Source organism: Atta cephalotes (genome assembly GCF_000143395.1).
Source record: "Atta cephalotes unplaced genomic scaffold scaffold00008, whole genome shotgun sequence".
NCBI lineage: Eukaryota > Metazoa > Arthropoda > Insecta > Hymenoptera > Formicidae > Atta > Atta cephalotes.
Window position 1 is genome coordinate 3,809,843 of NW_012130072.1, and position 13,859 is coordinate 3,823,701.

Below are 13,859 nucleotides of genomic sequence, written 5' to 3' on the forward strand. Positions count from 1 at the left end.
GAAATTTAATGTTATCATTAATATAGGAACTTACATGTGTTATTATCGCCAAGTGTAGCTTGTTTAAATAAAGCATAAAGCTCCAAAAGTTCATCGTCAGTAGGACGCTTTGTAAGCGCCTTTACAGCTTCTGCAGCCCTTTCAAATTGCTATAAGAAAAGTACAATTTTATTATTTTAAAATAATATAATATTTGAATATATTACTAATATTAGTACGTATTAGTAATATTATAATATTTTATTATTTAACATATAACTATAATATTGATAATAATAAGAGAATGTTTAAAAAGAATGTTCGTCAGAAACACCATTATTTGTCACTACATATCTTTCAGCAGTTTATTCAGCAGTTATCTTATAAATATGGATGCTCAAAAAAGGCTACGAAAGTGACCTTTGAATCGTGATTCTGCATTAAGCTTTTTAAAAGTGACTTTTATTATTAACTAAATTTAAATTTACAAAATCATGCACTTAAAATTGTTAATATCAGCAATTATATAAGTAATTCGTAATATTTAGTCATATAATTTTTAAGATCACAATGAACAAATTCAAAATTATTGAAAGTTCGGAACTTCCAAACTTTCTTCAACTGAATATACCCAAATTAAATGATAATCTACTGTCTGTCCCAAATTTCTCTTCGGAGAAATGCACGTGATAATATTGTACACGGTCACAGCTTGTAATCAACGAAATTAGTATGCTGTGTCGCCAAGTCAATTTTCGCAGCTTATTTCCGTTTTAATTAATTCGTCGACATCTTTTTGATGTAGTCTAATTTTAAACTTCGGAAAAATACGAAGAACGCATTTTTTATATATAAAACACAAAAATTGCACTTTTTATGTATACAGCATTAATAATGCATTTTTTATAATGAAATTATCATAATGAAAAATAAAAAAAGATATCTATGATATCTGATCGAGAAACATCCTTATAATCGCACGATTGTACTGTAGTATTATAAATACTTTGTGATGAGAATGCTTGCACAATAAAAAATGAATCCCCATCTCACAAAATTTATCATGATATGTAAACCAAGGTCGAACGACATAAACTTGTTTCTTTTTTCGAGAGATAGCTTATTATTATTATAACAGATAATAGCTATTTAAATTAATTTCGTTCAATGAAAATTAAATAGGATTTTATTTGAACAAGTTGTCAACTTTTTACATTAGATATCTCTCTGTAGCTAATTCACAAATTATATTATAATTCACTGGATTAAATGAAGAACAAGATGCATTTCTAGAATGAAATTTCCTAAGAAAATTTATGCCCTTTATTTTCGATCACATTTACTTGAATTAATATAATAGTTGAATTTTTCAGTGTTTTAATCAAAAAATAAATTTCTCAATCGAGTTTTGCTCGATCTGATCTTTTAATTGAGAAATAAATTTTGTGTAATTTGAGTCTGACTTAAAAAAGTATATAAATAAATAGAGATATGATTTGATAGATGAATTCTGGGATACTTTATATTTTTAAGTGTGCAATGCAATTATGCAATGTATAAACCGGTTCTAAAATCAACCGTAGAAAACCCCGTTATAGGCATTTGTCATAGATGACATTCGTCTATAAATCTTTTCGCGACCTCCCAAACATACATAATATTTTGAAACAAACAATACGATAATACTGAACACAAACATTCTACGTGTTAATTAAGAAAATCTGCATAAAGAAAAGCATAAATTAAAAGGAATTAAACATGAAAATTCTCATTTTGCGAATTTATGAATCTTCGAAATCAGGAATTGAGATAATAATTTCTGATTTTTTTTGCATTTTAATCTATTCCTTTTTCTGATTGTTTTTTTCACACAATTAGATAATTTTATTTATAGATTTTAATAATCTCATTATGTTTTATATATAATCGCCACATTTCTCGAATAATTTCTAATTTCTTAAATTATTTAATTTTGTGAAATTTAATTTTACAAAGTGAATGCTCGCCGATATTAATTCCTTTTAATTACTCTATACTTTTTGTATGAAAATAAAGCAATACCTGATCGACCGACATCGGGATGTGAATCCGCTTCGTGTGCAAGCTAACTGTCTACTGACTGTAGCTAGTAATCACGATTCTACGCTTCCCGATTGTTCGCGCTGGCGAGTTTATTATTCTAGCGAGGTGGGGAGCGTGGTTTTTTGATCTTGATTACACAGTATGATTATACAATATTATATTGATTATACAGTATGATTATACAGTATTACGAACGATTACATACGCTTCAAAATATATAAAAAGTGACTGTAATATATGCATATGATTAGTTTTTCATATGAAAATTATATTATACTTGGGTAATAACTAGTTAAAACGTTAAAAATTAAAAAGAAAAGTTAAAAAGTTAATAACTTTTAACTTAACTTAGTTAATTTTAAATGCATTAAATTTTAATTTAATTAAGTTACTTTTAAACGTTAACTTTTTAACTTTTTTTTAAGTTAAAAAATTTTTTTATCTCTTTTAAATATCTTAGAAAAATAATAAGATATAATAAAACTAAGGGCATATATTCGTAATCTGTTCATATTTTAAGACCATTTTAAGTAATTTCTTAAGATGCTAATATAGCCCTCTTGGTTTATGCGGTTATGCCTTATGTTATAAGTCTTAGTCCGGATTTACAATAGGTGTTTTAAGCCTTAAGTTATAAGAAATTGACCAATTACAGTCAAATATATTCTTCTTGAATTCGATTGTAATTGGTCATTTCTCATGGCAATTTCTCTGGCTTAAGCCTTATTAAAAAGTAAAAACCTAAAAACCTATCTGCAAGTCGCAAATCACGCTGGTGTGCCGAAACCATTAACGTGCTTTAAGTACATTAGCGTTCAATGCAGCCATAGTTTATGGTTATTAAATTATATTACATGTAAAAAAAATTAAAATTAAATTTACCTAATAATCTATATTATAGTTATATTGTAGTTATTGAATCTTATTTTAAGAAAAGTTTGAACATTTTGATCTAAAAAATAATTTTTTTCAAAATTAATTTTTGTTTTAACTTAAATTAATTCAATATTGACTTAACTTACGTTAAGTTAATTTTTTTATTCCTTAAACTTTTAATTTTATTATTTTGTAAAGTCTTTAACTTTATTCAGTTAAAAAGAAACATTAACTTACCAATATTATACTATATTATGTTAAAATATGTAAGTCTATTTTTGTACGTAGCATAATATTTTGTTTTTGTATGGAAAATCAATCACACACATATATATTATAAAAAGTAGATATATATATATATATATATATATATCACTTTTTACACATGAATTTGCACTTTTTACACATGAATTTGCAATGTATGTGTGCACAGATTTAATCGCGGCTCAAAGTCTGTAGGTAGATTATAATCGAGACATAAAAAAAGATAATTTGAATTATTTCAGAATTAAAAAAATTATATATAATACGGATGAATATTGCAAAAAATTTGATTTGACAAAAAATAAATAAGCATTATATGCAAAAATTAATAATGTTAATAATTGCTAAGAAATGTGAGGATAGATTTATGTCCACAAAAATTGCAATTAAATACATGTGCAATGATTGCACATATATCTCATTGCCTTCCAACATTACATCAACAATACTCGTCTCACATATCATAATTTGATCGTTTAATTGAAGTGGAGATAGTCGCGCAATTAATTCATATCTCGATGCATTGCCAAATTAGTCATAGCGTGACAATGTGAACGAACTAACTATAGGTAATCTACAAATCTACGCGAACGAGTTAATGATTGTGTGCACCATAAATTGTGAGACCAAAGATATATATATATATATATATATATATATATATATATATATATCTCAAAACATTAAATAATATAGGAAATAAAAAAAGGACAGGTATGCACATCTCAAGTATTCATCTAAATCTCTAAATAATAGATACTTGTGTACGTGTATACAACGTGTATTTAATTTCAAGATTTATTTGAAAAATAAACTCTAGGTAAAGAGGTATTTACGTAACATAATACTGATGAACTTTGTAAAAGTGGCACGCAATATTATTCACAGTCTGTTTTTGTTCTTGTTTTTCTCTTGGTAACAGATAACTCGATCGAACGTATCATATTTTATCATGCTCCACTTTGCAAGAGGAGTCTTCTCTGAAATCATAATTTCGCTGGTCCTTACACGTGTTGTTCGGAGAAGAACGAACGGGGCCAATGTGCCACATCAGCACTGCAGACTCACCTGCGCAGGAATGTCGGAATTCTTGTCTACCTCTGACGCACAGTTTGCAACCTTACACGCACAGATAACATATGAATGCCTCTATATGTATAGGTTTATGACATTTTGCAAAAAATTAGTTCTATTTATGAATTTGCATTGCAATACTTTAAATAACTTCTTAAAAAGCGCAAAAATATTACGCAATTTACGTATGCTTGCAAATAAACGACATCCATAATTGAAATATTTTATTTGTAATCGTTTTTATATTATAATCACTTTTTATACGCATGGATTTATTACTTGTAATCGTTTTTCAATAATTATTATATCTCAAAATTATATGATTTGTGTCGTAATTTATTAATATAAAATGAAATTAATATTATCATGCAAATAATATTTCGGAGAAGTGACAGTAAAGCGGGTATATTTTATTACCGTTGAGATATATATATATATATATAGAGCATTAATGATTAAATGTTATGTATCTAAAGTTGTCTTTTAATGCATTACAACTCACATTGCAAGATCTATTTAATTAATTCCTCTACAGCAAGCTACAGCAGAAATTTTGCAACGATATTGCTGCAAATTCTGTGATGTATGAATAATTAATTTTAAAGTTTTGCTATAATATGTTGCGAAAATGCGACGAATGCATAACACACAAAAGAATCTCATTACATATGTGGGAGTCAGCAGAAAGTTTGATTATGAAAACGGGCGAGCACGAGAACGAAACGGAGAAATCCCTGAAGAAAGAATGCGGAAATACATATAACTGCTGAACGATATTGGACACGCTATATACTGTTTTCTTGTTTCTCATCAATCACATATCTGTCACTGTAGTGATGCATTGAGTTATAACTGACACATACTGCAAATATTTAATAGAAAGTAAAGTTTTATTAGAGGAAGTATATTTGAAAGAGAAATTTTTGACATGAACGTTTACGCTTTTGTACAATAATTTCGCGGTTAGAGTAAAAGTGTAATTATAAATAATTTAAAATGTTTCTTTCTTCTTGAGTTTATCTTGAAATCTGCGAGTTACTTTCACTCAAATATTGTTCTTCATATCATGAACTTAAAATAAATTTTAGAACCAAGATGATACTTGTTTTAAACTACCTATAATTTGTCAAATTTTTTTTAGGATAGAATTCTATTCATATTTTAATAAGCTTAACAAAAAGAAGAATTTAAAAATCTCGTATATAAAATTAACATTAAAATACACATATATATATATATATATGTATATACATAAAAATATATGCACACAAAAAAAATTTTAAATAGAATTTTATGCTAAAATCTAATACAAATTATAGATCATCCAAAATAAACTTAATACAAAAAAATAAAGAAAAATAATATTATTATAAAAAAGAGTATTGTTGCATTTCGAGAAATATAATTTTGTCTAAATATTCAAAAGTAAATTAGATATATTATTGTATTATATTAAGTATTTAATAATTAGTTAATGTATTTATTTAAATAACGTATTTAAATAACAAATTGCATTTACAAGTCAAGTAAAAGCGGAATATGAAACATTATAAATATTTTAATAACAAACATATTTCTTTTTTTTTAATATTGACAGTTATCAATCGATAGAAGTGGGAACCAGATTATTATGTATTTGATTAAAATATTCACTGAATAAAATTCGGTTTATCTTATCGAGTAAAGTGCAACAATTGATTTTTTTTCTATTAAATGCACATATGTTAACGTGTAAATTTAACGAACAATATTGTACATTATACGTAAAGAATCTTATGCAAAACCAATAATAAATAACTGCAACTTTCATAAACAATCTGACGTGTAAATATTTTACAGAAAATGCGTTCGTCGTATACGTATGCAAATTACGTGTACATATATATTATATACAGGAAGTATGATCAAGAAAAAAATCATTAAAGTTCCGGAACAATAATATTTGCTTTTGCAACATTTTGAACATGAATGTAATTAGTTCATTATTTTAATTTATTTTACTGTAATAATATTGTTATAAAGAAAAGGTAAAATTATTTTGCAATTATATTATTTATTTATAAAAACCTTATTTACAAAATTAATAATAAATATAATATATTTATGCACATGTTTTATAATGTTATATAAATTAATAATATAAGTTAATATATTTAATTAAGCCAGCTACTGCAAAATTCTAATAATTCTATGATATCTCAATATGATATTTTTAATTATTACACTTTTTTTTTAATTATTTTTTTATTTAATTTAATTTAAAGAGAAAAGACTTAAATATTTTGAGCAATAGCGTCATCAAATTATTTTTTATAATTAACCTATCATTTTTTTCCTTAAAAAAATTATACAAATTCATACGAGCGCTCAAAAGAAGCACGCGAGAATCCATTGAATTCATGCAATTCATGGATCACTGATCTATGTACTACGGTACTGATGCGCGAGCCTTGCCGAGGAACACCGAGCAGTACCGACTCAATCCTCGAGTCTCATACGCGCGTCTTGCGTATACGGAGTACTCCGAAAATCCGGCGCGAGTAAGGCCGCGTGATTGTCGCCGCGCACACGCGCGCGATCGCTCGATCATTGACGATCGATCGTCAACGTTGGCCGGACCGTCGCGCGATCAGTCAGATCAGTGCGCATCGCGCCGCGTGATCGTACGTTTCGTTTCGTCGCGTCGCGTAGCGCTCGTCGTCGGACGAGTGCACGTGCGGCGCGCTTAGTGGAGTACGTACAGGTGTGAGATATAAATTCCTTGCTCATAACAGTCATAACGGATCCGCACTTCTTAGAGAAGGTCGCAGCGAAAAGGCGGTGAACGGCGCGAAGCTTTGACGGGAAATCAAGCGAAACGAGCACTGCAATCGTCGCGATTATCATCCTTTTCGCAAAGTGATAAGTTTTGCGCGACGTGACGTGACTGACGAGTTAAGAAGTAACGGCATAGCAATAACTCGCCGTCGCACAGCTGTTTTGTGCAAAACATGCGATTATGAATCGCGATTATGAATGTTTGATTAAATGAAAAAAAAATGTAATAACTAATGTTTTATTTAAATTGATAAAATTTTAATTGATATTTGATCGAACGCGAACATAAATTTCAAATATTTCAAATATCAAAAACATTAAATATTTATTTATTCTATTTATTCATTCTATTTTTATTAATATGTTTTGTATATATCTATTGATACACGCAACTATTATTATATTGAGGATTAAACTATTTAATAATTATCGTCAAATTTAAAAAAAAATGATAACTGTCGTTTGGACTCGTTTATTGGAATTTTATTGCGTCGTCATAGTTAGTACTGAACGGCTTTAATTAACCTACTTAATCGAGATAAAAGCAAAAATTAGTTTCATAACTGAATAAATTAGAAGAATAATCTACTCAATAACTGAAATGAGCTAAAGTAATGCTATAAAGTCTGTCACACAATCGATTAAAAACAATCAGTTCAGTTGTCCCCCAGAGAAATTAAATCTAATGAAAGAGAAATAGAATTAATCTAGATTTTTATACATTTAGTTTGAATTTATTTGATAAATCAGTAAGAAATGGGCGTAAATTTTTACTCCAATAACAGATTTAATCCAATCGAATGACAATTCCTCTAATAAAGGATTATGTGATTAGATTATTAAAAAAAGAAAAACCGAAGTACTTTATTTCCTGTGAATTAATAAAAAATGTGATAAGCAGTTTATTCTTCACCAGTTGCCTATCTGCCTAACTCGCAATCTCAGATTTTATAAAAATAAAATAATTATCTTAATCTCATCTTAATTATACTTCTTGTAGATATTCAACACAAGTATCGTTAATTCGTCACAACAGCAGCGGAATGAAAAAAACAAAGTTTTCCATAATTAATTGAATTAAATATTTTGAATTACTAAAATTTACAATATTAATTTTAAAATGCAATTCAAGTAGTGTAATAATTAATTATAGAAGAATACAAAATATGGTCTTCTAAATTATATTTCTTCCTTTTTTTTTCTTTGTATTTTCATTCTTTTTTCTTGTAAAAAACTGAAAAATGGCAGTTTTTTTAGTTATGTCGTTGTTGTAACAATTGAGCGATATGTCACAAAATTTAGAGAAGTCTGAAAAATTACTACATGAAAAATTACATAATAATAGAAATAGATATTATAGTTATTGCGTAATAAATAACTACTATTGCTGCCAATGGCAACATCGTAATCAACAATAATATGCACGAGCGATATTCGTGATAAGGGAACACATATAAATGTGGCGTTATCAGCATTTTCGCGGTAAACATTTGAACATATGGTTATTTATATCTTTTTCGTGCCAGATTACTATTTGCAGCGATGATTCTTCTTTCTGTATTTTTGAATTATATGATTACTATTGTGCTACTATTCAGAGAGACGTAACAACATTGAGAAACACGAACTCATCAATATCTGTTGCGAACAGAACAGTTTACACTGTAAAACACATTTTGAGTTCGATTTAATTGAAAACAATAGTATAAAATATAAAAATTCGGAAAAAATGTTGCAGAAAATAATATAAAAAAATTTTTACAATTTCTGAATTTACTTTAAAAAATATATATAGAAAATAAGAATAATATTTTTTTTAATAAAAAAAGTTACAGAATACGGAACAATATATCAACGTTGAATCTTTAAATAATATAAAAATTTTCCTAAAAATATAGACATTATAGAAAAAATAGTGAAATAAAATGAAATTTTATTTTTATTTTTAAATTTTCAATCTGTAAGTAATATGATAAGATAAAATAATTACAAAAACATCTTACTACTAATCGAGAATCTTTTTTTCAAAATTTCAGATTGAAGAAGAAATTAATAATATATAAATAAAAACATTGAACAACAACGTGTGAAGTGATGTTTCTAGATTAGAGTGAATCTCAATTGATTGAGCCCTTAAAAAAAGGGACGAGATGAGCCCTTCACCCACTGCCAATCGGAGTTTCTTGCATGGAAACGGCAAGGCTACTCTAATTTCTAACAAGGTCGTTTACGCCACTCTCGATAGTTTAGCTTTGAAACGAACGAGATTGCCCTTGCAATTGCTTCCCGTGGAAAGTGACAATGTTGTATCGGTGCAAGCAGATAAGTCGGACAAGAAAGAAAAAAAAATCAACAATGGAAAAACTTCAATCAAACGACCATCTTACAAGGTATGTCAATATTGATGTACATATTTGAAATTATGTTGTAAGTTTTTAAGACAAGAGCGCACGATAAATGAAATGTTAATCGATTGTTATATCATTTATGGAAAATCCTTGACAATATAATCGCGCACATGAGTATAATACAATTTTGGTTTATTTTTCGTAAACAGAGTTGTTATTGTTCTAATGTTCTCGTTGTTAATGTTCTCATCTGAAATACAAATTTTATTTTTAAAAAAGAATTAAAAATCTATAAATTCTAGAAACGCTTTTCTTACAAACTTTATATAAGACAGATTAATCTCAATCTTCAGAACAAATAATTTTATCCTTTAATGCTACACTATATAAATAGGTTTAAAATTTTTAATACAAATATATGTTATTGCAAATGAAAAAAAAATTGAGATAAAAGAAGTTTTTTAGTCCAAAGTGATTTCATAAATGTCTTATTGTTTTAGATTTAACGATATCAGAAAAGTGAAAAAATTAATTTTCTAAAGCTAGTGTTGTTAATGTATACAATTTAACAGGATTGGAATGAAAGATAGATTTTTTAAAAACTTTTTGAAGATTTAAAGAGACACGATTATTCTCTCGCGCATAATCTAGATATGTATTTAAAAACGAGTTTAGCTTCCTGCGAGAAAAGAAACCATGTGTTTTCTCTTAGATATACGTGAGAATACGCACGAAATACGCACGAAATACGCACATGCGGATACACGAGCAAAAGGATGCTAATAGTCGAAGGAGTGGCTTGTTAGCTTTTACGACGCTAACTTACCACTTCAGATAAGAATCACGAAGATGGAGCACTTCGATCCTTCACTATACACATCTTTATGATACCGTTAGGCAAAGAAACGCACCCAAAAAATTAATCTGTGATGTAAACTTTTCCAAGTTGACGTACATCTATTTTTTATTGAATGATAAGGTTTTTTTTTTATTACGAAAGAATTGCGATTTCCTTATAACACTGATCTTACATCGCATCGGTTTGATGAGAATACAAAATATGATTGATGTAAAATTGAGGAAAAATTATAGTTTACGATTGACATATTGTTATTCGTAAAACCGCAAAATTTCACTTTAGACATGATGAATATCGCATCTTTATCGCAATAAAATGAAATATTTTATTACGAGAAAAATTATCTATGTTTGTTATAATAAATTCTATTTTTACCGAATTCTGTGATTATCATTTAATAATTTAATAATAACAATTATAATATATAATATATAATATATAATAATAATATATAATAATAATATATAATATAAATAATATAAATAATAGTAAGTAATAATAATATATAATAATATATAATAATAACCCGCGAAACGCATAATCTTTATATAATAACAATTATAATTGTAGAAATAATAAATTTTGTTTTAGGAGCATTGCATTATTATATTCTAAAAATATTAGGAACGGCTCAGTAACATAAGAATATTCATTTTTTTAATTAATATCATAAAATAAAATTTTTCCTAATTTTTTGGTAACTTTCTCTCTTGAGATGCTTGCACCGATTCAATTAGTCATCCATTTAATTATGCCCGTTTCATCATTAGGTGAAATCCGGAGCTAGTCATCAATGGAAAAGTTACTCCAAATGCCTGACCTTCTCTTCTACAAAAACGGAGAACCAGTCAACGACTCGTGCCACCAGAATACTAGATTCCGGAACCGAATGCAATACTCTCGAAAAAGAAATTCAGACATCAATAAATACTGTAGAAAGTCCATTTTCTACAAGACCATCTATGAAAGAAGAATCTCACATTAAGGATTTTCATAGCGACAATGGCGATTCAATACATACACAAACGGAGACGAATTCTCGCGATGATTCCAATCTTACTGAAAATCAATGTGAGAAAGAAAAATGCTCAGTCGAAAGAAGAGACTCTAATACTTCCAGCGACTATGAAAAAATTAGTATAACAGACTACAAGGCGTCCACGCATGATTTTGAAGTCCCAGAAAAGACAGTTTCCGAATCTATTGCATATATTTACAAGATCGAGAAAAATTCTCCAATACTTTCGAAGACAGTCACAAAATCACAATCCATAAACGATCTAGCAACCAAAGAGACGTATGAGAACTCTTTCGTGAAATACTCGAAGCAAGACGCGGAATCGATCACGAGTGACGAGAATGACGACGTATCATCATGGCACAAGAAGAAAAAGAAGAGACGCTTCACCAGAAACGTGCTGCACTATGTACCGAGGCACCTAGTGAAACAGCCGAAGAAGAAGAAAAAGCTGAAAAAGAAACACGCTCTGAGCAGTTCACTGAGTTCCTTGAGATCGTTGCAAACGGCACCTTTCTCGAACATTTCGGACTCTTACGCCAAGACTAGAAGCCTATCAAGAGACGAGTTGAGGAGCGTGATCATCTCGTCGCCTACGAACTTTGTTCACGTGGCATCTGCTACGAATCCCAGTTTAGTTCAGAACTCTCTCGGATTGGATCTGGAGCAGATCGTAATTACTCATAAGCAGATATGCGCTACGTTGCCTCTACTTGTTAGAAAGAACGAGCAATGCAAGAATGGAAACATTGAACAGCTCAAGGTTGCTGCAAGAATGTCTCCTGCGGGCGATATCATTTCCAGCAAGCAAACCTGGCAAAGTCAATCAGCCGTTGATAGCATTACAGGTACGTTCTCTTGATACATCGTCAGATTTCTTTGTCGAGTTCGATAATCGTGAAAGAATTTATGTAAATATCGCCTTGCTCAAATGCGGCTTTGATTTGCGCAATTATGCTTGAATCTATACATGCATGTATTGCCGTTTAATCGGATAATCGAAAGCATTGAGCAAATGTATAATAATTCTATCCCCAATAAAATTAATAGTTGTTATAACAATATTTAAAAAAGTAAAGAATATTATAAAAGAATATTATTAATATTATTTTATGATTGATTATATTGTTCCATTTTTATTCAAAGATTTTAAAATATTGTTTAAATACAGATATTATGAATTAATTATCAAATTGTATTTCAAAAATACTTAATAAAAGTATTAATTGCATGTTTTATTAAGAAATTATTTGTGTATATATATATAATTATATTTAACATTTCTAGGAGGAGCTGCGATAAAGCCACTGCGATAAAGTTCGTAAACAGTATGATTAAAAAAAACAAACATAGAAAGTATTTCATATATAAAACATATAGATCTATCTTCCAAAATGAATTGAACGATAAAAAACGTTTGAATAAATATTAATCTTATTTGCCTTTGTATCCAAGCTACATCAAACAATTTTATATCTCAATAATTCTTATTACAAACTTATTCATGAATATTATGAAAGTATTTATAAATGATCAGTGAGATGTGGAATATTGATAATAAGTATTAGCTGAATGAATGAAATCGGTTATACTATTCAGTTTATAATATAAATTCTGCTAATATAATTTCGAATTATTGAATTACAAAATTGTCTTTAACTCAGAAACGAGGTTAAACGCAAGTATACATATCTATACAAACCTTCTTCATTATTCTTGTATCTCCAGCTTCTAAAATTACATATAGTGCTCTGAAACGTCTTTATAAAATACGAGAGCAGGTGCTATCTGTTTGTTCATACAAAATAACTTTTCTGATTACATACATTCAATAATATCTACGGAGAGACTTATCTTTTAAAAATCATCCTAAAAATGTAGTAGTTATAATATAATACAATATTTTAAAGATTTTTACCGTGCATTTCAATAAAATCAAACTTATTTTATTGTAGTTTTATTAATGAGAAAAATTTATATAAAATTCTTGGAAATACAATGTTATCCCAAAACTATTATATTTTTAAGGTAAACTAAGAAAAAATTCTCTCATAAAATAAAATTCTGATGATGGAACCCTTTACAGATAAAAGTGATCGAACGAAATATGCGGAGATACAGAGCGATTTCTCAAGGGACTCACAGGCGGCGAAAGTTTTGGAGTCCAGCCAGGTGGTGAAAATCGCTAGGAATCAGGCCGATTTGCCGGAAGAAACGTACGAGCCGGTCTGCGAATCTTCTCCTGCGGCACTGCCACAGGCCAACTGCAGCTTTCTGTGGAGCAATCACGGGACAAAAACGACTTTTCCAAATGACAAACCCGTCGCGATCGCTACATGCCATGCTCCAAAGGAAAACGGTGAGAACACCGATAGCGAAGAATATGATGACGTCGGACCATTGAACTTCGCCACTCAAATGGTACGAATTATTGTATGCATTTCGTTATCGCAAACTTCGACAGGATAGAAAATAATTTCTGTGAATAACGTAACCCTGTATCAGCAACGATGTGTGAGCATTTTGAAGTGATAAATTTTCC

General features: G+C 28.8%; 2 protein-coding genes across 3 annotated transcripts in view; one reads left to right on the plus strand and one right to left on the minus strand.

Annotated features, from left to right (window-relative positions):
* Positions 1-13,859, minus strand: part of LOC105627228 (acyl-CoA-binding protein homolog) — a 24,622-nt gene that overhangs the window by 976 nt on the left and 9,787 nt on the right. Inside the window, exons 1-2 of one of the 2 annotated variants that reach the window (XM_012208517.1) lie at positions 2,041-2,078; positions 35-149 (exon numbers count right to left, since the gene is read on the minus strand). In XM_012208517.1, coding sequence (XP_012063907.1) covers positions 35-149; positions 2,041-2,055 — 130 coding nt within the window. In that variant the 5' untranslated portion in view covers positions 2,056-2,078. Of the gene's footprint in view, positions 1-34; positions 150-2,040; positions 2,079-13,859 lie in introns of those variants that run through there. The other variant, XM_012208516.1, reaches the window with a different exon arrangement.
* LOC105627227 overlaps positions 9,243-13,859 on the plus strand; it is a 20,220-nt gene continuing 15,603 nt past the window's right edge. The window contains exons 1-3 of the mRNA XM_012208515.1: positions 9,243-9,482; positions 11,070-12,165; positions 13,404-13,738. Of these exons, the coding sequence (XP_012063905.1) occupies positions 9,243-9,482; positions 11,070-12,165; positions 13,404-13,738 (1,671 nt within the window). The remainder of the gene's footprint in view (positions 9,483-11,069; positions 12,166-13,403; positions 13,739-13,859) is intronic.